At 40.3% G+C, this 27,131-nt stretch overlaps 1 protein-coding gene across 2 annotated transcripts in view; it reads right to left on the bottom strand.

Annotated features, from left to right (window-relative positions):
• jak1 (Janus kinase 1) overlaps nucleotides 1–27,131 on the bottom strand; it is a 41,102-nt gene that overhangs the window by 9,474 nt on the left and 4,497 nt on the right. For both annotated transcript variants that reach the window (XM_028586833.1, XM_028586834.1), the window contains exons 2-18: nucleotides 24,739–24,950; nucleotides 22,999–23,122; nucleotides 15,885–16,038; nucleotides 15,092–15,249; nucleotides 14,490–14,758; nucleotides 12,188–12,303; nucleotides 11,309–11,491; nucleotides 10,458–10,615; nucleotides 10,141–10,255; nucleotides 9,496–9,694; nucleotides 5,184–5,293; nucleotides 3,867–4,019; nucleotides 3,631–3,718; nucleotides 3,401–3,528; nucleotides 2,943–3,081; nucleotides 724–875; nucleotides 403–553 (exon numbers count right to left, since the gene is read on the bottom strand). In XM_028586833.1, coding sequence (XP_028442634.1) covers nucleotides 403–553; nucleotides 724–875; nucleotides 2,943–3,081; nucleotides 3,401–3,528; nucleotides 3,631–3,718; nucleotides 3,867–4,019; nucleotides 5,184–5,293; nucleotides 9,496–9,694; nucleotides 10,141–10,255; nucleotides 10,458–10,615; nucleotides 11,309–11,491; nucleotides 12,188–12,303; nucleotides 14,490–14,758; nucleotides 15,092–15,249; nucleotides 15,885–16,038; nucleotides 22,999–23,122; nucleotides 24,739–24,943 — 2,602 coding nt within the window. In that variant the 5' untranslated portion in view covers nucleotides 24,944–24,950. The remainder of the gene's footprint in view (nucleotides 1–402; nucleotides 554–723; nucleotides 876–2,942; nucleotides 3,082–3,400; nucleotides 3,529–3,630; nucleotides 3,719–3,866; nucleotides 4,020–5,183; nucleotides 5,294–9,495; nucleotides 9,695–10,140; nucleotides 10,256–10,457; nucleotides 10,616–11,308; nucleotides 11,492–12,187; nucleotides 12,304–14,489; nucleotides 14,759–15,091; nucleotides 15,250–15,884; nucleotides 16,039–22,998; nucleotides 23,123–24,738; nucleotides 24,951–27,131) is intronic.

Genomic DNA, 27,131 nt, shown 5'->3' with positions numbered 1-27,131 from the left:
ATTCTGGCCAGCAGGTGGAAGAACAGAGTACATTATGTTGCCATGGGGCCCAGCGGAGGGGTAGATCAGTGATAATGAACCTAGTGAACTTCCTCACTAACATCTGAGTTAAGTAAACAACTCTCTCTCTCTTTCTTTGCACTGCTTACTGGGCTGCTGCTAGGTGAGATACAAAACATGCAAAACATTCGGATCATATTCCAAACTGTAGACAAATGCCTGCCTGAATTTTGGAACCTGTACCTGCTTATAGCCTGTTCTGCAGTGTAGTTAGATCTTTTTGGAGACATCTAAAGGCAATAAAACTGCTTAAACAAAAGGTTTTACTTCATATTTGCATCCACCCTATTATATGAAAATACCAAACATAATGTACAGCACACACATTCCCCTGATACATACTCTTTTCCTCTAGCATGTCTATGTCTCTGACGATTGCCCTGAAGAAAGGTCTCTTCTTGGGGTCGTAGTTCATGCAGTGGGTCATCAGTTCTGCAAGCTCCTTGTAGTCTGGGGTGGCCAGTTGGCATTCGGTTTCATAAAACCTCTCCCTCTGCTCAGCACAAAGACACACGAGAATGAGAGGGTGCATAAAAAACAGAGCTAGTGTGATCATTGATGTGTGATGGTGGACAGAGAATATGTAAAGGGAATAAAAAGAAAGTATCTTAGCCATCAGATTTGAAATACAAGTTTAGTTGAGATGTATGTCTTCATCCCTACCTCTGTGAGTTTCTTGTCTTTGAGGGGGACCTCTCCATCATAGCAGATCTCCCACAGAGTCGTACCAAAGCCCCACTTGTCAGCTGCGACACTCAGGGAGGACGTGCTCTTCACACACTCTGGAGCGATCCATGGGATACGATCCACACACTCTGCAGAAGCAAATAAAGTCAGCTTTAGCAACAGTGACTCAATTATGCACATATATCTTTCAGTTCCCTGGTGTCTTTGTAAAAACAAAAGATTATTGGAGATGCGTGAAATACTGAACACAGGAATTCTGAATTGTAATGATGTTTGACAGAACCGATGTGTGGATGAGTGATGATGCCAACCTTGCCCCTTTAAGATGCGATAATGGGAAAGTTTCCTCGGATATTACTACGTGTGGAATCAAATATACTTTTTAGCAAGTGAAGAAAACATGTACTTGCTAACCCTTACACAAAAATGCCTTCAACAGACTGAGATATCATAATAACTGAATAACTACATTATAACCACATTGGTCCGTCCTCATCAGGCTGTAACACTCATATTTCTTCTTCTAATTTGGTTGTGTCTAATGTAATATTGTTAATTGTCTTCATATATGGGATCTATTGCATGTCTGTCTGCCATGGAAGAGTTATCCCCGACAGTATGTTGCTCTTCTTGAAGGTTCTTCCATTTTCTTTTCTTATTGGAGGGTTTTTTGTGTGTAGTTTTTCCTTATCCCTGATTTGTCCACATTGGTCTCAGCATAGAATGTAATGTATGTTATTGAAACTATATGATCACTTCAACCAAATGCTGACAAAATCTCATATGTAAAAACACAATTTGAAAGTAATAGAGCGTGACATCATGGATCGGAGCCTACATATTCTCACCATGCTCCAAATACCAGGAACTAACCGGAAAATGCAGTGGCGATCTGAATGGCTGACTGGGTGGGTAGCTGGCTTAAAATGTTGACTGACTGCATCCACTGAATCTAAAAAGGCTTGGCTTTGTCTGGCTGAAATATATTACTCTGACTGGAAGACAGGATAACTGATTGGCTAACCTCCATGGTTGGCATTTTAGCTTCACAAATCCATAACATCAGATGAGGGGTGTATGTTAGTGAGTTACAGAAGCTGAGAGTGCAACACAGAAGGACTTACTGGAGGAAAAGAAGAGGAGTGAAGAGGGGAAGAAGCTGTAGTGGGGCTGAATGGAGCGAAAAAAGGGGAGATGGAGACAGAAATGGGAGTGGGGAAGGAGATAATTGAGTGCAAGGACAAAAGAAAGAGAAAAAAGAAATAAAGCAATGATGGATTTGAGTAAAGCGATCAGAGATTGCTGGGAAGGGAAAAGTGCTCCCAGTGGGTTTCTCAGCACTTTACCCACTATGTTTTCGATCAAATCTATATACAAGGACATCAATGTGTAACTGGAAGACTGATTGTTCTGCAAAGTGATGGAGGCAGAAGAAGAAATGTAAAGAGTTCTGGGGACAAAGAGAAAGGGAGGAGCAATCCCAGGGGTGTGCTGCGATGGACATTTGCAGAGAAACATTTCCAGTCCGTCCTATACAGCCACAATGTTACATCACACAACTTCTGCTCTAATTGACAAAAAGAAACTTGAGACTGAAGGGAAGTCAACCGTGCAATCTGAGAAATGTCATTATTGTGCCATCTTCCCTGAACCCAAACCTGAGAGGGAAATGTGCCTGATTGAATGTGTATTGATTATGTGACAAATGCGAGTCCTATTGCTGACAACCTCTGCCTGATCGGAAATGTTCTTTTTCTATTTATAACCTCCGCCAAGGAGGTTATGTTTTCAGCTGGGTTTGTTTGTCTGTCAGCAGGATTTCGGAAAAACTACTTGTCAGATTTTCATGACAATCATAATAATGAATCACGGGGCAGATACACAAATAATTTTTTACACTTTCGTTTTGATTGACAATACTGTGTGTATCTTTGAAGTTCTAGTTAGTTTTCAGAATGTATGATAAATTAATCTAACCAATCAATAAATTCAAATTATTTTAATTTAACTTTATTACATGTGTGTGCATTGTATGCGTTTTCGTTTCACTGCTATTGACAGCTGACTGGGAAAGAAAACGGAAGTAATTGTGAAATATTCCATGGTAGGTATTTTGTAACCACTTAGGTTTCACTTTTAGTAACCCAGAGAGAGAGAGACTGCATGTCCATGCATATATGTGTGTGTACACTCACCCTCTCTGGTGAGTACTGTGATTGGTATTCCTGGATCGCTGAGCTTGATGAAGGGGCCTCCTTCATTGGTGCCCCGTCCATCTCTGGCCAGCAGGATGTTTTTAGCACACACAAAGCCATGGACCAGCTTTTTGTCCTCCTACACACACACACACACACACACACACACACACACACACACACACACACACACACACACACACACACACACACACACACACACACACACACACACACACACACACACACACACACACACACACACACACACACACACACACACACACACACACACACACACACACACACACACACACACACACACACACACACACACACAAAAGCAAGATAGCAAATATAAAGATTATGTTGACAAAATGGGCGCATTCAGCACTTACATGCTTAAATTTTTATAGTTTGTGTGTAAAGTGTGTGTGGTTTTTTTTTTCCGGTCTCACCAAGTAGCTCAGAGCTGAGGCCAGCTGCTTGGCCACTTGGAACTTCCATGGTGTGCCGAGTGGGCTCTGCTGTCTCCTCATAAACAAGTCCAGGGGCCCTAGCTGGACAAACTCCTCAACCATGATATCTGTTCCACGCAAACACAAAGAGACTAAGATGTAAAAAACAAAAGCCCCACACTCTCAAACACATGTACATACTGTACACACAGTTCCTAAAATGCACTTACTCTCCTGGTGGCGGACACACACTCCATACAGCAGCACTATGTGTTTATGGGACACTTGTCGCATCATGCTGGCTGTTTCGAAGAAGGCCTATCAAAAGAAAGACAAAGACTAGATTTAAAAAAAAGCTACTGCTAATAAGTATTGTCACTTTCAGTATGGTTAGAGGTTACAGAATGGATGTAGTCCTCATATGAACAGGATGTACAAGGATGTACAGAATCTGAGTGTGTCTCACCAGGGAGATGTCCCTGTGTCCAGAACCCAGCACCTTAAGGACCACCTTGACCTCCTGGAAGGATGAGTAACCTGCATCCTCATCCTCCTCACTCTTCACCCTCAGGGTGCCTGAGTAGATGTTGGTTCTTGTTCCCCGTCCCAGGTGCTCTTCCTGGTTAACACAACGGAGATAAAAAGTGTTACATCCAGTATCCAAACTATGTCTACTACAAGAGCAGGGCTTCTAAAACTTGTGTTAGATACATTTTTCTGTCCAGAGAAGAAGTCTTAGTTAAAGTTTGTTTATTCCATGCGTGTTGGAGGATAAGCAACTTCTACTTCAACTTGTACCCTCATTCGAAATGAAGAGGAAAGTACTTGTAGGTAGAAATAAGTTCAACATTATATATATACATATAAACATAAGATACGGAAGAGAGTCAAGATAATGTCTGCATTGGTCTGATGAGTGTCCCCATATTCGAGGAATCCCTTTTCTCTTTTTAAATCATATAAAAACGAGAAGAAGTTCAGTTGTTAAGGGCATACATTAAACTGTGTGGATTATGAGAAAAAAAAAAAAAAAAAAAAAAAAAAAAATCATACTGCGTAGTTTCTGATATTCTAATATTTTGTCACCGTTATTTACATAACATGCAGCACACTGGAAGCTTAAACTGTATCGTAAAAAAACATCTTTAATCATATTAAACTCTGTAATACATTATATGGACTTACATTTTTGTTTTCCATTTTTACAACAGATATCCATTACTGCAGTAAGGGCGTTATACAGTAGCCACAGCCCAGCTGGCGCGCGCATATGTGACGTCACGGAATCGCCCTAACTATTTATACCCGTGTTGGTGGTTGCGACATTAGTTGCCGTCTTCTCCTGAACAGAGGTGGCGCTAATGAGGAAAGGCTACCGACTTTGCTCTTTCTACAAACTAGAAGAAGAAGAAAAAGATAAACAACGGCAGAGCTGGCAGCAGCATTGACGTCAAAGCTTCGATTTGATTTGATGACCTACTTCGTCAGATTAAGCCTTTCATTCACCATAAAAGAATCTTAACCCAGTAACTTTACAAGAGAGTCCTGGCATCCGGTTACCCAGGATCTCATTCATGCTTTCTCTTTCCGCTATGTCACGCGCCGCTGAGAAACAAAAAAAAAAAAAAAAGAGTGGTGCGCGACCTCTGCTCGCACGCTATAAATCCGGGCGCACCGGCAAGATCTACGTCATTTTGACGTGGCTGCGGCTTGGCTGCAGCTACTGTAAAACGGCCATTACCATCATAACATGGAAGACAGACATGAAGAGGATATGGTGTACCTGTTCAATCTCCTCCTTGAGAATGCGATGGAAGCTGAGCTGACTCTCCTGCATGGGAGTCTGAGGGGTCGGTGCTCTTTCTTTAGTGACCACCAGCAGGTTAGAAATCTCTGCAACACAAACACACATTTTAAGGGTCATACCGGGTTTTTATATGAAGTTGTGCATACTACAAAGTATGACCATTTTAGCCATTTAAGCCATTTTCAAAAGTATGATAAGTGTTTTAGATTAGTTTTCGTCAAAATCAAGCAGCAGAGACAATTGTTTGTGTTAGGTAATCCCTTAGAGAGAATGTCATGTCTGCTTCTGTTGTTGTCAAGGTCATGTTATTGTAAAGTTTAGATTGACTTTTTTTAAAAAGTCTGCAGTGCATTCACACAACAACAATGGACAATTAAAGCTGCAAGCAGCGTTGGACGGGCCCTCGCGCCTCTGCGCGTCGGGATTACTGGCGGACACCGCTCCTTGCGACCGTGCATTTGCACAGCACTCGGACACCGCAAATCATCACCAATGAAAAGGGAACTCCCTGCTGAGTTCAATGACACCTCACACAAGACTTTCCGTCATACAGTTCATTAGCTGTGAAACGGGGCATGGCCAAAGCATAGGGGTAGGGGCAAACCTTTACCAATAAAAAAGGAACTCTCTGCTGAGTTCAATGATACCTCACACAAGACTCTACGTTAAACGGGTCACCAGTTATGAAAGTGGACGTGGCTAAGCATAGGGGGGCGGGCCAAACCATGACCAATGAATAAGGAAGTCTCTGCCGAGTTCAATGATACCTCACACAAGGGTGATCACATGTAGACCACAAATTCTAAGTTTCATGTAAATCGGATGATGTTTGTCATATAAGGCACATTTCTTGTTGCCAGCAGGGGGTGCTATGACCAAAAGTCAATATTGGCCTGTATATGTCCTCAGGACTGGACTCGTTGATTCTGTGTTTTTAAATTTCAAGCAGATATGACAATGTGTACTGTAGTTACAGCCACTTTCTCGTTCATCGCTAAACACTCAAAATGGCCGCCATGCCACGCCCACACCGTTTGACGAAAAGTTTTTCTTTTAATAACTTTTCATCTTTAAGGTGTTGAGATGGTACAGACCAAGTTTAAAGTCTGCCAGATGAAATCTCTAGGAGGAGTTTGTTAAAGTATAGCACCTTGACTTTTAAGAATACTTCCTGTTGCCACTAGCACTATGACTTTAAATAAATATCGGCCTTTACTTGTCCTCAGGGTTGGACGCTTATGAATCCTGAAAAGTTTCGAGCCAATTGGACAATGTACACTCAAGTTACACCCACTTCCTGTTTTGATGGCGAAACGCACAAAATGGCCGCCCCGTCACGGCCACGCCCTATCACGAATCTATCGCCCTATCATTTTTCATCTTTAATGTCTGGTACAGACCAAATTTGAAGTTGATTGGATGAAATCTCTGGGAGGAGTTCGTTAAAGTACGACATGTGGAAACTGAACTTTGAAATCAAAATGGCGGACTTCCTGTTGGGTTTAGGGTATGGCTCCAATGAAGTTTTTTTTTTACATTTTGACATGCTACATATGTGTACCAAGTTTCGTGAGTCTACGTTAAACGCACTGCAGGGGCTCAGTTTTTTTAACTTTGTAGGGGGCGCTAGCGAGCCATTTTTTTGCGCCTATTCCTGAAAACCTTAAAATACGTACATTTTCACCAGACTTGATGTGACCGATTTTGGTGAGTTTTTGAATATGTTAAGCCCCTCAAAAAGGCAATTCATTTGCCGGAAAATAATTCCTTCAGTTCCAATAGGGCCTTCGCCGCTGTCGGCGCTCGGGTCCTAATAAAAGCAGAAGTGTTGTTCACAGTGACGTAAACTTGGGTGGAAGTGTCACAGCACCCAACAATGCTACAAATGTATAGATGCTCATATATGCACTGGTATTCAGTATGAAAGCAAAACTGTATTTACACAACAAGCTTTCAACAATTACGTCAATGTGGCAATGATCTGAACAGCTACTCAGGTCGGGTTGTGGGAGGATAAAGTGAAAATGTCTGTGTGCCTGTTACCGTACTATACATGCGTGTGTGCATGTCTACATGTGTGTCTGTGGGTGTCTAATGTGACAAACCAGCACATTGTGGTTTAAAGGGGAAGAACGTATCTGCACTCAAACAGCATCAACATTCACCGTCAAGGAGTGTTAACAGTACTGTTCTGTAACATACAAACTGGGTTTTTATGCAAAACCCAAATACAACAGCACCCACGTATTACACTGCACCCACTTTGTAACCCCTTGGCCTAATCCACGCCTTACCATTACCATTTACTCCAAGGCTAACACTAAGCCAGCACAGTCTTATTTAAACTTGCTTATGTTTCAAACCCAAAATCTAGTCAAGTACACACACCTGCCCAAATTCAAACCATGTAGTCCTTCTTTCACCCATCTGCCATTCAATACTTAATTATATTCTTTTCACAATAGTTTAAAACCATGCATAGATAGACTTCAAACAACACTAGTAAAAGTTTGTATCATATTCTCAGGATGTGAGGATATCAGTGTTAATGTCATAGCAAGGATGTTGTATAATACATCCTTAATATTTTAACAGGTACAACAACACAGCACTCCAGTCTTTTATCTCCCTCTAAAGCAGATACAGCTACAAAACCCAACCCCAAACAGTCATGCCTTATGATAATAATCAACACCACACAACCCCAACAAACAAACAGCCCAACACATCCATGCACACATGCATAAACTGCTCCACCTTTCCCTGAGTGAAGAAAACAAAAGAGTGCTAGTTTGGCTCCGGAAACCCACATTTACAACTCTCTTCCTCCCTGACACCATTTCGCACACCAGTTAGTGACACACACACACACACACACACACACACACACACACACACACACACACACACACACACACACACACACACACACACACACACTCTGTTAGGGCAACTCTACTCTAAATCTTGGATGGAGGGAAAGCTTTGCTTCATTGACCTCTGGGGGTTGAAAGGTTCAACTCTGTTGCACTTCTGACCCCACCCAACATCACAGTCAGGTTTGGTCTATTGTATGTGTTACCACACCCAGCTGTGATGTTTTATTGCACGAAACAGTGCAAAGAAAAGTGTTATGCTGCAGAGGGTGTGGACTGAGGATGCAGAGATTGCTAGATGCCAGAGCAATCAAAATGTTCAGTCTGTTCATAAAAAAAGTCTCAGAAGTGAATTTAGTAATGAAATAGCAGATGAACAATGTATACATTTCTGAGCTCTGCGCGACCTAAATTCAGAAGACCAGCTGGTCTCAGATCAGTGGTTTGTATGTAAATGTTGGGACGTGACAAAGGTACAGACTAGAGCCAAATAAGGTACAAATATGGTTAACTATGAGCTTTGTTAAGATTCGCCCGTTTTCAGCAGCAGTTTCAAATTGTGAGATTTGCATAGGAAATAGGTGTCAGTGGGACTTTGAGGTTCTATGTATGCCTATTTTAACCACCGAACTGTCGTAATTCAACTATGACAAGGTAAACTCGGTTTTGCATTCTATCACCCCTTTAAGGATTTGTTGTTGCTTCTTGCAATGAGGACAAATTAACTTTAGCCATAATCTGGGAAATGGTTTTGAGGATTATGTTCTTTTCACAACCATCATAATGGACAGATTTCTCATTTATAATAAATCAAGGGTGCACAACATGTTGCCACACTGTCCTGTGACCCTAAAATCTCTCTCATCATAGGTTCTCAGTCCTTCTGGTTTGTTTTCTTTTCTCCCGTGTGCACCCATCTCTCTAATCTTTTATCACATCTATCACACTTTTTTTAACCACAACCACTTTAAATAGCTTACAATGGTATTTCAGCATGTTGGCCTACAAAATGGAGTCATAAAAACTGTGTTCTCCATGGGTTCCAGATGGTCTTTCACTTCATCTATGTCAACACTTGCTTAACTGTACTGACATACTGATTTCTATTAGTCTTATAATAATATATTATATCATTATTATTTAAGACACAGCTGGGCTTTCTACAATTTTGTTTTTATGTTGTTGGTATAGTATTTGGTGTATTTGTATTTTACAGTAAATCCTTTTACATTTCATTATTTAAAGTTCCTTAAAAGCATGGCTTACTTGGGAACGAAGGTCTGTTCTGAGCCTTTTCTAGCGTAATGAATTTGTAGTACTGTGTGCTTCTTTATTTGGGTAATGGGTGCATGTGCCTTTGAGTGGATCACCATGTCACTTTTTTTCTATGTCTGTGGCAGGATTCAATCTACCTCTGGGCTGTGGAGGGCAGCAGCGCAGCAGCTGGAACTGGAGGTTGTCGGTGCGAAGGCTTTGGCCCTCCAGGTGTTCCAGCAGCTCAACGAGAGTGGCCCGAAACGTTTCAGTGCCGTACAGGCGGAACCCTTCTGAGGACACTTCAATCTGGAAGTTCTTATACTGGCACACAGAACGTGACTCCCTCAGGTCCATCTGGATGCAGAAACAGAGAGTTTTTAACTGGAACATGACAAAATCATGAACATGAGACTAAAGGACATTGAATGAGCAAGTGAAGAGGAAGATTTTAGATTAGGAGAGAAGAAATCCAAAAGTTAACATTACATTAAATAAAGACAAGCAGGAAAGAACGGAGAGAGTGGGAGTGTGTAAGGACAAATTGAAGCTAGAAATTAAACAAAACAGAGGTCTTAGAGTAGCTATTGTTTTTTAGAAATTATATCTATGGCTTCTATTTCTATTTCAAAGAAAGTTTATATATTTCGGTTAACTCCAATAGTGAGACAGTATCCAATCTTTTGGCTATTCCAGTGGTAATGTTTGCAATTTGTTTGTACTCTGAAAATACTTCTACTAATAATATAATAATACTAAATAAGGAAAAACAGTGTCTACACCTTATGAATAAACTACACTACCTCATTGCAGACCACAGTAATGATGATGTACTGGTAGTCAGTGCAGCTCCAGCGCAGTATGTAGGTACCCTCCTTGTTGCCCTCCTGACGCAGCTTGTGGATGGCATACTCCGTGCTGGGGGGGAGAAACCATAATGAATGAGGGCAGTAATGACGATCTATCAAATGGCAATTGAATGTTTTAGGTTATAGAAAAGACTTGTAATGTTTATTTTTTGTTCGATAAGACTGTATGTGTCCAGTAACGCTATGTTTTTGTGAGGAAACAGGCCCATAGGTACACACACATTTACGCCAATAAAAATGCCAGTACTAACCAGATGGGTCCGTGGCAGCCGTTGTTGATGTTGTGCACCACTGAAGCAGGGGCCACCTCCTTGCACAGAAAGTGGTGGGCATCCACTGTCAGCCTGAAGTAACCATCCACAAGGGCTGCAAAGGACAGAGCCTCACCCCTAGAAGCCATGTGCAACTCCTGAAAAGAAAAGAGACGGGGAGAGAGAGAGGATTAAAAAAAAGGCAACGTTGCCGTTGGTCACATAATTATGAAAATAAGCAGAGGTAGTATTCCAGGTAAAAATATGTGAGAATGAGTCATCCCATTATGACTGTACTAAGACACATCACAAATGTATTTATTTTGATATGCAGGTTTGAGGCCATAGCAAGACCACCGAGATTTACAACCGAGAAACAATTCGATGCACTATCTTGGGTATCAAGCAATGCACCCATTAAGTGTGAAGCAGATCGGATGAACGGTTCTCGAGGACAGACACACTCACAGACACACAGAGAAATTCTTATTACTAAAAACCTTTAGAAAACATTTGTGGAACGATGATTGTAAATTCTGGTGTTAATTATGAATAAATGAATTAGTATTAGAATTATAAGCAGGCTTCAGAATTCATATTTAAACATGTTTTTGGATACTTGCAAACAACATTTTAGAAAATGTCTCAAAAAACAAAAAGGTTTACAATTTACAGCGTCAGTCTTAGTGTGACACTACCATGCCGTGAAATGTTGTAAATGTGCACTCACTGTCTAAAATAAAAATGTGAAGTTACTGCTGGGTTATTAATATCAGATTTGGATGGCAAAGTTTACAATATGGAGTTCAATCCCACATGAAACACAGTGGTCTTTGATTTGTTTGCCTTACCATCCTCTTGTTGTCCTGTCTGTAGATGGTGACCGTCGCCTCTTTGATGACAGTGTGTGTGATCTCATGGAAGTCACAGAACACGACCCAGCTGTCGTTCGCCTCTGTCTTTTTGTTATTTTTCTGTTTTCCATCCAACTTGTTCTTCTTCGACTTGCCCTTTTCTTTGGCGATCACGGGTGTCTATTTTAAAGATATACAAACAGATGTGCACAAATAAATTATGAAAGAAATAAACCAGTATTTTCAAATTATGTAAAATATTGTCATCTGAAAATACTGCAATGACCTTTGCAATGTTTGTCATAGATAATATGCAGCAGCATCACATTTGGACTAGTTACTCACACTAAATAATAAATACTGTAACAAAATTAAGACAACTGTACTGCTCTTCCAAAGTAATTCTGACGTCAACATCAAAATAATAATGCAGAGTCTCAGTATCACAATTCTTGAGTGGTTTTATTGAATTGAATTAAGTTCTGTATGCATAAAAATAAGAAATCTTAACTTTAAATGTTCTTTACTTTATTTTCTGTAAAATATTCCTATTATATGCCAACGACTTGGAACTTCAGACTTGATTTAGTGAGTTTATATTGAGCTTAACATACTTTACATTTTTGTATGTCATTTCTTTTTTAAAACCTAAAATAATTTACTCTGATTATTCTGGTGACCTTATCTAGCTTTACCTTAATCATACTTTTTCATATGGAAACATATGTTCTCAATAGGGAGTTAATGGTATTTCTCCATTATGACGTTTGACAGTCGTTTGTTACTGCCAGTTTATCTGAAACTAGTGAAACAAGGCCATTCTTTTTTCTTTTCTTTTTTAAACACACTGTCTTGTTCACACACAGTTTCACTCACTGTAGAGGGCTTCTTCCTCCAGGAAATGCCAGTGGTACCAGTAACCAGGACCTCCATGTCACGATTAGTCTCCATGTTCTCACTCTTGCTCTGTCCTTGGCTCTGGTTGATGTGCCCTGGAAACAGCAAGCAAACAGCAGTTAGACATGCAAAATACTTAAATGCTGCAGTTAAAGTTTAGGACACAGACTGTACACACATCTACAGTGGGGGAAATAAGTATTTGACCCCTTGCTGATTTTGCAGGTTTGCCCACTTACAAAGAATGCAAAAATCTACAATTTTAATCATATGTACATTCTAACAGTGAAAGACAGAATCCCAAAGAAAATTCCAGAAAATCACATCATATGAATTTATTAAAATTGATAACCATCTGATAAGGAAAAACAAGTATTTGACCCCCTGGACAAACAGCATGTTAATATTTTGTAGAAAAGCCATTATTGGCCAGCACAGATGTCAAACGGTTTTTATAGTTGGTGACAAGGTTTGTGCACATTTTCGGCAGGGATGTTGGCCCTCCTCCCTGCAGACAGCCTCCAAATCATTCAGGTTCCGAGGTTGTCGCCTGGCAACTCAATTTTAAGCTCCTCCAAAGATTTTCAATCGGTTCATGTCTGGAGACTGGCTAGGCCACTCCAGAACCTTGATGTGCTTCTTCTTCAGCCACTCTTTTGTTGCTTTGGCGGTGTGCTTAGGGTCGTTGTCGTGCTGAAACACCCATCCTCGACCCATCTACTGAGGGAAGGAGATGTCGGTCCAGAATTCCACGATACATGGCCCCGTCCATCCTCCCCTCAATACGATGGAGTTGTTCCGTCCCCTTGGCTGAAAAGCACCCCCAAAGCATGATGTTGCCACCACCATGCTTGACGGTGGGGATGGTGTTCTTTGGGTTGTACTCGGTGTTCTTTGCCCTCCAAACACGACGAGTTGAGTTGAGGCCAAAAGTTCTATTTTGGTCTCATCTGACCACATCACCTTCTTCCAGGCCTCTTCGGAGTCGTCCAGGTGGTGAATGGCGAACTTCATGCGGGCCTGTACATGTTTCTTCTTGAGCAGGGGGACCTTGCGTGCGCTGCAGGATTTCAATCCATGACGGCGTACTGTGTTACCAACCGTTTCTTTTGTAACTGTGGTCCCAGCTGCCTTCAGTTGATTCATCAGTTCCCCCCTTGTGGTTTTGGGATGATTCCTCACCGTTCGCATGATCAGGGACACCCCACGAGGCAAGATCTTGTGTGGAGGCCCAGACCGAGGGAGGTTGGCGGTGTTGTGGTGCTTCTTCCATTTCCTGATAACTGCACCGACAGTTGATCTTTTCTCTCCAAGTTGCTTTCCGATTCTCTTGTAGCCCATCCCAGCCTTGTGCAGATCAACAATCTTGTCCCTGATGTCCGTAGAGAAAGCTCTTTGGTCTTGCCCATGGTGGTGATGTTGGATGCTGGTTGTTTGGGTGTTGACAGGTGTCTTTTATACAGGTAACGAGGTGAGGCAGGTGTATTTGATGTAGATAATTGGTTCGGATTGGGGCTGTGTCTTAAAGAAAGACTAACTGGCTTGTAGGAGCCAGAATACTTGCTGTTTGTCCAGGGGGTCAAATACTTGTTTTTCCTCATCAGATGGTTATCAATTTTAATAAATTCATATGATGTGATTTTCTGGAATTTTCTTTGGGATTCTGTCTTTCACTGTTAGAATGTACATATGATTAAAATTGTAGATTTTTGCATTCTTTGTAAGTGGGCAAACCTGCAAACTCAGCAAGGGGTCAAATACTTATTTCCCCCACTGTATCACCATTTGCACATATCACCATTTGCACAAACTCACGCAATGTTTTAGGTAAATTTTGATTTCTTTTTTAACTGTGGGCAGAACGCCACAGGTACTCTCCATGTAAACAAACCAAACTAAACACTTTCACATAACCACTATAATCCAATACAGCTAATAAAAATATTGCAATAGGGCTTTAAAAATGTTTATTATAAATCGGGGTTGTGGTAGAACAACTATATTTTGTCTCATCATGCTTCACAGTTTTAATAATAATAATAACATTTTCTTTTTCTCTCTCTACAGTGGTTTTTTCTCTATCGTTATTACATCAAATCCCACAGGGATTATCTTGGTAAACAAATAGTTCTCTTTCTTAGTTATCTATAATCTCCTGTAATTCTAGTAAAACTACGTCTCAAACAAAAATCCACACTGAGCTGTTGCACGCCACAAATCTGGCACTGTGCTTAGAACTTTATATCATTACCATCCCCTCCTCATCTTCCTGAAATCTTACCATAGTAACCTCCATTGCAGACATCTCCTTCCTGCGTTACACTGAGCGAGATGGGCTCATGCAGCTCGCTGCCCAGGCCGCTGGTCAGGCCCTCCAGTGTGGCCAGGTACTTGATCTTCAGGTCGTACAGCGTGATGTTGCTGTCCTTCATTGTGCGGCGGTTGAACTCACTGAGGAATTTCTTAAAGACATTGTTGATGCGGATGCGCGTCAGGAAGTTGCGCTGCTTAATGTTGCGGTTCAGCGACTCTGGGATGAAACGTTTGTAGCTGATGGGATTAGGATAGAAAGACAGATGGGAAGTGATGAACAATTTCTCTCAGCATTGACTTTGTGCAAGTGTTTTTAAGGTAAAGAAAAATAATGTGCGACTTCTCAGAAACTATGGATTAAACAGTAGCCATCAATTAGTGCTTACGTTACTTACTATGGTATTTACAACTGCTTTTGTTTGTCTACAGGCTCTCTGAACTTCAAATGTGGGGAGGATTATGATGTATGGTGTTATCATATTTTAAAACTTCTTTTAAATGTTCTATGCGAATGCCAGTTTTTTTGGACAACATGTATATGTGGCTTGCTTAGAAAATCAAATGTTTTACCTGATTTCATGGGAAGCAATGGGTATGGGCATACCCATGGTATAGTGAGTGATAGCAAGCACAGCCATGCCCAAACATTCGTTTTCTATCTCGTGTTGCTCAGCCTCTGAGTGGGACATCCTCAGTGGAACCACGCCTGTCTGAAAGTCATGCTGGCCCTGCGCAAAAAAACATAGGTATATTTATATTTTACATAGAGACACACCAAAAGCATATTAAAACTTAAAAAGAACTCTAGAACATTGGAAATTGTAAGATATTCTGTGTGATTTGGTTCATTACGTGGCACACACATCTTGTCAAGATGACCAAATAAAATGAAGAAGCAGACTGCGTTACTTACAGGAAATTCAGAGGGATTTCTTATATTCAACTGAAAATTAGGTTATTTTGTTTGTTGTTTGGAAACATCAATTACTGGTGAGTTATAACGAATTTAAATGACACTAAAGGAGTGCTGTCTAATGCTGACCTTAAAGCTGCACTTCCTGGTAAAGTTACATTTCCTCGCAGCTCTTGATGTTTTGAAACTCAACTGTGAAATGTGGTTGTGTTTGAGTTTTTAATCACATGTACTTTCAAAGAAGGAAATAACAAATACAAATTTAAGAAAATGTTTTTGGTGGAGTCTAACCTTTTTAGGTGTTCTGTGTGTGTGTGTGTGTGTGTGTGTGTGTGTGTGTGTGTGTGTGTGTGTGTGTGTGTGTATTAAATACATATACTTCATGTGGGCAACAATGAAAGAGTAAATTCTGTCATTAGTAAATCATTAGTATTGATTTTTTTTCTCCACCTGGGCAAACAGGTAGTCGAGAGAGGCAGCATCCAGTAGGGGAGTTCCTTCTGGTGTTTTCTGTGGGCTAAATCCTCCTTTGAGTTTACTGATGCAGTGTCTCCAAACTGGAGACTCTCCTTCAGTGGTTCCATGCCAGTTTCTGAAATAAAACCTGACAGGAGAGAGACAAAGAAAACAAGTCAACAGAATGAATACAGGCGTGTGCATGCAATAAAGAATGCATGGCTTTGAAAAAGAACTCACAGTGGCATTACAAGGTAACATGGGTACAGGTATGGCTATGACCAATGAATTCCAGAAACCTATTGTATTCTTGAATGCACTGAATTAGACCTCACATGTCCAGAAACGTACTACTAGGTTTTTATAAATTATTCCCTAAAGGGAAGGAAGATGCTAGTTCTATAAATAACAAGGTAAGCCTTGAGTTTGCATTGATAGGATTTTGGCCTTAAAAAAGGTCCCATGGCATGAAAATTTCACTTTATGAGGTTTTTTAACATTAATATGCGTTCCCCCAGCCTGCCTATGGTCCCCCAGTGGCTAGAAATGGTGATAGGTGTAAACCGAGCCCTGGGTATCCTGCTCTGCCTTTGAGAAAATGAAAGCTCAGATGGGCCAATCTGGAATCTCCTCCTTATGAGGTCATAAGGAGCAAGGTTACCTCCCCTTTCTCTGCTTTGCCCGCCCATGAGAGAGAGACATCATGGCTTTCAAACGAGCAAAGTGGTAGTTTGTCAAGGCCACACCCCACCCTCCACCTTGCCCCCCCTCTCTCCTCCTCAATAGCTACAGACACAGAAATGGCACATACTAAGGAAAGCTCATTGTGGGACTGGCTCTAGTGGCTGTAATTCTGCACCAAGGCTGAATTTCGGGAAAGAGATAGATACAGTATTAGGGGACCACTAAGGCCTATATAAAAGCATCCAAAGAGCACCATGTCATGGGACCTTTAATAGAGATGCCTGCAAGCGGTGGAATTTCAAAATGAAAAGATGATCTGAACTCTGGATCATTATATGCATGCTGCTGTACTATGGGTATATACACTAAAAAGGTTCATAAGAGTCAGAAACAGGGAAGGTAAAAGAGTGAAATCAATAGATAGATCAATAGAGTAGTAGAGTAACAATTACCTTATTCATACATTAGCTATGTCGGTGCACAGAGAAACAACACAACAGTACATGCTCTCTAGACACCTGCATTATGTGCAGCAATTAAATTGTAAAAGAATTGCCCATGCCCATTTTTCCAAATTTTTCATCATCTCCACTGAGATCACCCAGCCAGTAAGAATGTCAGTGCTGGGCAACATTTTGACCTGTTTTCCTGTTTTCTCTGAAATGTTGCAATTTTTCAGTGAGCCTTTTGGTGTTCAGAGGATATGTATCATCTCTGTCTGTTTCAGCGTCACAGATGTCTGTCTATATCCTTTCAAGACCTACAGCAGACATGGGGCAGTGCACAGTAAAACAATGAAATAGAAATGAGGAGAACATTTGAAAAGCATACAAATAAGTATACAGAAATAAACCCAGCAATAAGCATTAATACTGATGGGGGACTGCTGACATTATATTGGCCAGAGAGAAACATTCAGCAAAGTCCTGAAAATATTATGCTTTTTGATACAGATAGGACTCTTTAAGACAGTGCGGGCTGTGGGCGGAAGCCCATAGAGGACACAGGGAAAACATCCTAACTTCACACAAAAGCCAATAGCTTTTTGGGACAACAAAGTTACCCATACGCCCTTGGTACTCATATATTTCAACAACTATAGGATGGATTGCCATTACAATTTTGTACAGGCATTCATGGTCCCCCAGAGGATATTTAAGATAAGATAAGAAAGATATTCCTTTATTTGAAGTATTACACCAAGGGCAGCACTTGGCAGCTCCTTCAGTGACTGAGTGCCCTGAATTGGGAAGGCTATGTTGTCCATTAGGACACGGAAAGCGTTCCTGAAGTCTGCTGAGATCCGTCGGATGACACTAAAAGACGTATTTTGCATCATCCTGCGGATCTTGGCAGACCTCCGCTCCTGCTCTGGCGCCATGAAGGGACGCCAAACAACGTTCATCTGAACACCGTCCACATAAAGATAACACAGAGCTGGCCTAATTTACTCCTTTAATGACATTCTAATCAGCCTCAGTTGTATTTTGTGTTTAGTTCAATTTAGCAAATGTTCATGCTAGCACACTAAAATAAGATATTCAACAAGGTAAACATTATACCTGCCAAATATCAGCATGTTGCATTGCCTCTGTAAGCACATTAGCATGCTGACAATATTCAACTTTAAACAATGCTGTGCCTAAGTGCAGGCTTACAGACCTGTCCATAATTGTGGCACTTTAATCCCTGTGCATGTTTAACATTTGTTTATGCCGGACTTGACCACAATGCCCTGCTTGTTTGGCGGACTGCACTATAGAACGCAAAGCAGGCTGCAGCAAAAAAACATGTACACACAAAGCACACACAAATATACAGCACACACCACAGTTAGGCTCCACTAGCTACAATTAAAGCAGAGCACAGAGAAAGAGGAAGTGCAATTGACACCACAGTAATGTTTTTATTTTCCTCTTTGTGAAATGCAACCTAACTTGTCGAATGGATTCTCTTCAGAGGAACTTAACTCTCTTCAAATTAATCCAGTCAGAAACAAATATGAAGAAAAAAAATTCCCTCAAAACCAGGCTAAAATGAGCAATTATGTCTCTTATCATTGGGTCAAGTATCAAGTTCTACTTCACTTTTTGCATTACTTGCCAAACTGAGAAACAAGATCCAACAAGCCTGTGGAAACTTGAAGAATGTGTCTCATCTCGCCAAGCCACCTAGTGCCATTTGCCATAATATGATATGACCAGAGCTAAAGTACTGCTGATTCATAACACACGCCCACAACATTCAGAAGAGGGTTTTCAGATAATTTCAAGGATTTTATGGTTTTATGAAATGGTACGCACATTAGTGATATGCACTCCAGATTCCTCTGATGGCATAGAAAAGTGTATGGGCCCCATTTTAATGATCTAAGTGCCTGTAGTGCCTGGTGCAGGTGCGTTAAGGGCATGTACGAATGCCCTTTTTCCTAGTTTAACAGCGGAAAAAAGGGTCCTTGAGCCAGGCGCATGGTTTAAAAGGGCTGTACTTAGTGTCTTAACTAATCGTAGGTGTGTTTTGGGCATAACATGCAATAAACCAATCAGTATCATCTCCCATTCCCTTTAAAAGCCAGGCACGTTTGTACCTTGGCGCATTGCTATTATGATGGCGGATTTTCTAAGCAGGAAGGAGAGATTTTCAGGAGAAGAAACTGATCTGCTCGAGCGTGAAGTGAAAGGGCGCGAGCAGATCATATTATAATACTATTTCACATTATAATATTTTTATTTTTAATATTTTGCATGTTTGTGTGCTGTTACGCGTCCCTGTGTGTGTAACAAGCATAGTGTGTAGCAAGCATAGTGTGCGCACGCGCTGTGCACAAGCCTAGGCGCATTTTACTAATGCGCTCTTAAAATAACAATGAAATGCCACGTTATTGACTTTAGACCAGGTTTTTGTTGGTCAATGGCACACTCCCTTTCCACTGCCTCAAGATAGCAATACTATGTCTGTCACATCTTAATGTAATATACAACCTTTAAAGCTGACATTATAGTAGTAATAAGTATAATAATAATAATAATAATAATAATAATAATAATAATAATAATAATAATATTTACATAGTACCTTTCTTTTTTTAAAGATTAGTTTTGGGGATTTTTATTTTTATTAGATAGTGCAGATAGACATAGAAAGGGTGGAGAGGGGATGACATCCAGCAAAAGACCACAGGTCGAATTCAAACCCGGGCCGCTGCCAAGGATTCAACCTACGCACACTCTACTAGGTGAGCTAGAGGTCACCCCACATAGTACCTTTCTTAACAAGGTTACAAAGTGCAGTAATGACTTTGTTTTACTTTTTTTTTTTTTTTTTTTTAAATGGCGCAGTGCTCACTCCACATAAAACACTACATTACATTACTTCCAGCAAAGTTCACGGGGAACAATGATGGCAAAACAGCATCACCGATCAGTTTTAACAGAGTCCAGCCTGGTCCAGCTCAGCTAAAAACACAAAAACGCAGAATCCATCAGCCTGTTAGTGTGTTGTTCACTACTGAGCCTTTCTGTAACCGTTAGGCTACCAACAAAGTTATCTTCACACCTGTTCTACTGATTTTAGCAGTTTAGATAACACACTTGACTGTCCTGCTGTTACAGACATGAACTAACCACAGATAGTTGCCACGTTCATGGACTCACGGCAGTGTGGCACTGCAGAATGAATATAGGGGAACGGCAACAGATATATACTGTATAGTTATTTATATGGCATTAAAAATATATATATATTCTGGCCTGGTGGGGATTCCCGTTGGCCTGGCAGCCTGCAGTCCTGTACAATTGTAGGGAAAACACTGGACCCATATAAAGAATGATAGCTTAAGTTGTTAACAATATTTTGAAAGTGTTAAGGTGTAGTTGATTCTGCTTGTAACACATTTTTAAGTATACTCAACAATAGACAATTACTTTCTAGACTAAATATATACAAAACTCACTATGTTCCATTCATTTTCCACCAATTGTTGTCATGGCACATGTCATGATGGCAGCAGGATAAACAAAGTAGCTCTGGCATCTACCTTGCCATGTCTTTCAGCTCATTGTGGGGACTTCTGTGGCGTTACCAGAGATGTAGCATATGTAATACCTCTAGTGTATTCACAGTCAGTCACACAGTCTCCTCCAATTTGGACACAGCCCTTAATACCTACAGAGGGAGGCCCAATGGAAGCATCCTGATCCAAATTGGATCCTTTCAACATGGAGGAACAACACTTCAAGCAAACACATTTCAACCACTTGAATCCCAGATCTCTTCTCTGGCTCACTACCCAGACCTCCTGGACGAAAGATGGAGGGTTGATATGTAGATCGTCTGCTAAGTCAAAAGTTTTGCTTTAAGGACAGGCTCCCTCATCACTACCAGCTTGGTACAAAAATCAAAACACATCTGATTAAAACTGCCTATTCCACTTGATGTCAATTGCTCTGGCTCTTTCTGTTGTTGTTATTGTTGTATTCTTTATTTTTTCCTTTTTTTAAATATCTTATGTATCCGTGTACTGTCTCCTTGAGTGCCGAGAAAGGCGCCTTTAAATAAAATGTATTATTATTATTATTATTATTCCTACTTGTTTAACTCACATACCATGTTATATTTGAACTCTGTCACACAAGGCAGCACCTTGCACCCACTTCGAAGGGAGTACTCCAGAGTTTTCTGATAGAGTATCATGGCCTCTGACTTGGAGGTCTCGGCTCTCATCCCAGTTTGTTTTCAAACCACTCCAGTGTGCACTGGCGGTCACAGAACTACATCATTATCTCTGCAAGAAGCAGGCATGCAATCCTGAGATGACCAAACCAAAATTCCATATTAGGCAGGCTGTTTCTCTCAAGCACTCCCTTCCTAGTTTTTTTGACGTCCTCCACATGACCATTTAAGTTCCATGGCAGAACTATAGCGTCTTCAGAAAGCACCCTCTCCAGTAACCGATAGTGATGTGAGGATCGATACTAAAGTATCGATATTTACGATCCCAACATCTCCTGCTCTAGTATCGATTCTCTTATAAAAAGATTGATATTTAAACTCGGTAATTTGGAGTCAGTGTTTAAGTTATCATAAGTAACTTGTTGTCACCAGAAAAGTCTAATTATTTACATCCGGTTAGGGGAAGGAACTACTTCTCCTTCCGCCGGTCAGTTGTGTGTGCACTGCGGGTCTGTGACGGAGCCGGCCGCTGCAGCAGCCCTTCTTTAATTTCCCGCTACGAAGAAGACTGCAGACTGCAGTCTGCACAGGAGTGTGTGTAAAGACAGTGAAATACAGTGGTAACACTACAAACCTCGCTAAACATCTGAGTCATAAGAGTGAATATGATGATATAATATAGCGTCAGTCTGAGGAAGAGGTCCAGGGCAAGAAGACACAAGGTGCTAGGGCAAGACATACTTCAATCCGTGAGTCATTTGGCAGCAGCGGCAGAAGTTATCCAGGTACAGGGAGATAGCGTGATAGGTTCACTGACTGTGGGAAAGTTAGTCACGCTGTTAAGGCTTTAGTTTTTTAATGTTCAAGAGTTCCCCGGAATCCCAGCATTCTTACAACAAGCTAACAGAAAGCAGTTTGTTCTGAGATTTTCTTTATAATTAAATAATATGAGAGTAGTTTATTGTCTTGTCATTATGCAGCTATAATTTGGAATTGGTAAGCCTACAGCCTACTTTTTTACTTTACTTTAAACTAGTTGTCACATCACACTACAAATAAAATACGTAAAAAGTATTGGTATTGGTATTGGTATCGGCAATACCAGCCTGGGTATTACTTGGTATCGGATCGAATAGGAATTAAGTGGTATCGCACATCACTAGTAACCGACCCTGAGACACCAAAAAGACCAGATACTCTAAATTGACAGATAAAGCCTTCCTTTCTGTGGCACTCTTCTCGTTTGGGAAAAGAAGCACACACGCACCAAAGGGCTTTCTCACTCTCCCCAATGGGTCCTCTCATCCTGGAAAACTTCGGACAACAAAACAGATCTGTCCCTATCCAGGAGATTGGCTCCAGAGCCTAAAAATGAGCTCAACTATATCTGCTTAAGGGTTGGCCTGCAGGCTGGTTTGCTATGGCACATGGTTTGTTTGGTATTGCTCCACCTCCTGCTCCTCCCCCCAGAAAGAAACTTTCCACATCTCAGGAACAAGTTTCATATGTCAGTATTCAGCATACCAAAGTTCCTGTCTTTGCCTACAAGGTGCCTCAGTATCAGAAGTCCGTACAAGGTAGCTCTTTCCTGAGGCTGGCATTCCACTAACGTCTTTAAATTGTATTAAATAATACTTCCACTTAAGACTATACTACAATTAAGTGGTTGACTAAAAAAAACACAGTTTGTTTCAATTCAAGAAATTGCTTTATGGAGATAAATGACAGCTATAAAACTCCAACGTAGTCTTACCTCATGCGATAGTGCAACTTGACACTGGTTTCATCTGTGATATTGAACTCATAGTTGGGGGGGTACCACATGCCAGTTGTGTCATCGTAGAGGGCAAATAGGTTATGGCACAAGGGAGAGATTGCTGAGAAGGGAAAGAGAAAAGAGGAATAAAGATCAATATTCAGACCAATTGTTGCACTGGAGTTGAGACTGACACGCAGGCCTCTGTCCAAAGAGAGGAGTTAGGAGCAACAGCAAACAATCTGCTAATAAAACAAAACAAAAAGTAAGGTCTACATGCTCCACCATATCAATCATACCTGGTTACAGTGTATATTTTTATACTTCGGCATAGATGAATGTAGGATCCTGGTTTTAGAGAACACTTGCAAAATTCTGCGTTTATTGTAAGCCCTCAAATGAAAGAAATTCCATCTTACTCCACCTAACAGGCAGCTAACCAGTCAGTTAATGGTTGTGAAGAGAGGGAGAGATACTTCTTCTAAGAGCCCCAAGAGTGGCACTTAGTCTAGTTCTTCAATAACTGCTATATGGCTTTTAAACGGTGGTTGCAATTGATTTGCAGTAGTGCCATGTACTTATGATTGTTTGGAATCTAATGCATTTTATTTCACATGTTGACAGTTAAATGGCAGCACTTAGAAGTAAGGCAGTAATAAATGTTCATCTGGATTTGAGAACAGTAACAGACAGGGAGAAGTTATCCTGTGAGAGTGTAGTTTAATACTCTGACATTTATTCCTCTCGGTTAACTTTGCAATGACACATTCCATGGCGTTAATCATAGACAAAAGAGCAAGAGCAGAACCACTTAACTTTGTTTGAAAAATAATTTGTTAAAGACGTTAATGATTTTGCCCAATTGTTACAGAACAAAATTATCCTTATTACCTGTCAGGTTGGCTGGTGGAAGAGACAAACCTGATTAATAGGCTAACTACAATAAATATCAGTGTTTGAGTACTGCAATTTATGTAACATTCTTACATATACCAATCTATGTAAAATCTCTAAAAGAACATCTTGTCATCACCACAGGAATTACAAAATACCTAGGGTTTTATTATCAGGTATATTGTGTCACTAAATACCCAACATTGAAAGTGTTGAAATCAGGTTGATTTCTCTTTGGTTCAAGTTAGTTCTAAACTGTATTCTTGCATTCTATCTGAGTTCTTGCATTAGTGCTGGTCATTTAAGATGTTTTCTCTCCAGCTGTCCCTCTCCTCGTGTTTATGTCTCTCGGTCTACATGCTATAAAAGTATTATTTCTACTTTAAAAAAAAAAAAAGTCTGTCACCTTCACTACTTGACCAAAGCCAAACATCATCTTCTTATAGTGTGTAAGAGTGTGTCCATATCAGAGCCCAACAGGTACAACAGTAACTTAACTTTACTACTGGTTATCATGTCATTTTAAGCCTAATGCAATTACATTGAAAGAAGTATTCTACCGCTGGAAAGAGGATGTTTTCATAAAACTGGGCTGTCTATGCAGTAGAATGGCACAAATATTTTTGAAATCGATGCTACATGCCCAGAGCTTTTGCTACCACAATGCAAGATACAGGACTAAGATGTAAACCTGGTTATTTTGTTATCTCAGATTGATTTGCCACATATTAACAGTAAAATCTACATAACATTCTTCATTGCTGCCAATAAAAAGAGACTATATCAATAAGCAGAGTAGGTAATTCTTAATTTTGCCAACTAGCCAACAGCTCAATCACTCACAGCATTTCTTGGCAGCATCCACACAGAGCTCCAACGCGGTGTAGCAGCCTTTCAAGTACTCTAGCTGGTGCACCTCCGGTGTGTAAAAGTGGATTTCCAGGCCCCAAGTAGAAGTAGGAGAACAGGAGAGTTGGGCCCTCTTACTGGACCTCCTCATCTTCCCACAGAGTTGCCTGCTCAACTCCATCGCCCACAGAGTTGGCATTCAGACACTAGAGAAGTGAAGTGAAAAAGAGAAATGGGGGAGTGGGAATTTTAGGTTAAATGTTTGGGCTTTCATACGGTGTACACCAAAGTAAGCTTTGCATTCAACTCAATTAAGGATAGACGTGACAAATGAAAAAATACTAACAAAAGTCCAGTGTGTAACGTGTTTAGTTGTTCATTATCAAAATCGGTGTTGCCGGTTCTCAAACTTGTCCTTTTTCATGAATATTTACCACCACCATCAATTCCAAGTATTCCTTTTGGCTTGAAATTTTACATTTTCATTCGAATGAACTGGAGTAGACGCTCCATATCCCTGAACCATCTTGAAATACATTAGCCGGTAAGGGACATACAGGACACACTGCTCCGCCTTTCGCGTTTTCCCTGTCACATGATAAACTCACAGTGTGCTGCTAATGCTGCTAATGGGTATCATAGCTTCCCGGCCCCGGCAAGTTTGAAGAAGGATAGATATATATATATATATATATATATATATATATATATATATATATATATATATATATATATATATATATATATATATATATATATATATATATATATATAACTGACACTTTTTGAGGACATGGGTGACCAATGTTTAGTTAACAATCAAGTGTCTAAAAGGTGTCTATATGTGTGTTACAGTATGATTGTGACTTCAGCAAACAGTTGACTGATCATTAACCTGATGACTCATATTAAATACAGTGCAGAGTCCCAACACACAAAAGCACACAGGACAAAGTGTTTTTTCCACTATAATGCGAGTGGAATAACGTCCGCCTCTCAACTGAGCTGATGGCATCAACATGGAGGATAGACCGTTGCTGTGTATGGGCTGTGAGGAGTCTGGGCTTCACTACAGAATGAGTTGAATAGCCTGCGTTTACAGTGGCTGCAAAGCAAAAGCAGCATGCCAACAGCAGCAGCCATGAGTCCTTTTGTTGACACCACTTACAGCTACACCAGCATAATTAGAAAAAAAACATTGATAAATCATTGCATAGGCATCTATTCACACTTGATGTCACACACATAAGCGTGTACACAAACATAAAAAGAGGAGGAAAGGAGTTGAAAGAGAGAGAGACAGAGAGACTGCAGAGTGCGTGACAGACTGATGATGCATGTTTGTTCATGTTTTATCACTGTTCCTGCTTGTCCTAATTCATATTAGGTGACAAATAAATTACATTTAATTACTGTACTTTGAAAAGAGAATTATTCTACCCTGCATCCTGTTTAACACAAACTTAACTTTTTTGAATGGTGTGATCTTGTGCCAAATCTCAAAACATAATCAAGCCTAAGCAAAGTAGTAAGCCTGGCAAGTATCTTTTGACAGTCATACTTTTCCTTCATTATTATTTATTACAGCTGAATTTCTTGAGAACATACTTTCAATGATTCATCCATTGTCATTTTCAGTGAGTGAGTTGATGAGTTATTGTGTCAATTTCTTTCTACCTAAATTAAACAAAACACTTCTGAATGTCACTACAGTTAAAGGTAAATCTCTTATCCCTTATACAATTGGTGTAGTATATTAAGGAAGATATCTTTAACAAATGCCATTATCAAGACTGGTTGAGACTGGTAGTATTGAACTGATGCCAGTTTTACTCGAGTACTGCTATGATTAAACCACGTTTCCCAAGTTTATTTCAGCTGAAAAAGATGTTGACAGTTCTTCCCACTCCCCCTCAGTGACGCTGATTTACCCCGTCTGAATGTGTTTTTTTTTTAAAGAAGATAAAATGACTGGAACTAGTGTTTCTGTCAAAAACAAGACCTTGGAGCAACTTATAATGCAAAGTGATAGACAGCCAGTCCTGACAGTTGTGTCTGTGTTTAGGTGTGGGTAAAATTCAAGTCAAAGAAATAGTTATAACAAATACACATCTCAAAGCTGGAACCAAAGAATTTATCCCATCATCTCCTTAAAAAATGACTTAAATGATGATTGTCAAAATGGTAGTAAAAGTTCTGTCAATAAACAAATCTATTAATCGTCTAATCATTTCAGCTATTTACTGTATACTTTTGTAACGTGCATGTTGTAGCTTAGATCATTCTAGGAAATTTGACAGGGTTTGGTAGCTTGGGTGAAGTGGACCTGTTATTATTGCATAATCTGGTGTTTGTAAAATAAAATGAACAACTATATACATGTATGT

This window comes from Perca flavescens, chromosome 9 (assembly GCF_004354835.1).
Source record: "Perca flavescens isolate YP-PL-M2 chromosome 9, PFLA_1.0, whole genome shotgun sequence".
Classification (NCBI taxonomy): domain Eukaryota; kingdom Metazoa; phylum Chordata; class Actinopteri; order Perciformes; family Percidae; genus Perca; species Perca flavescens.
Note: the sequence above shows the minus strand (reverse complement) of the source record. Positions and strands in the feature narration are given on the sequence as shown.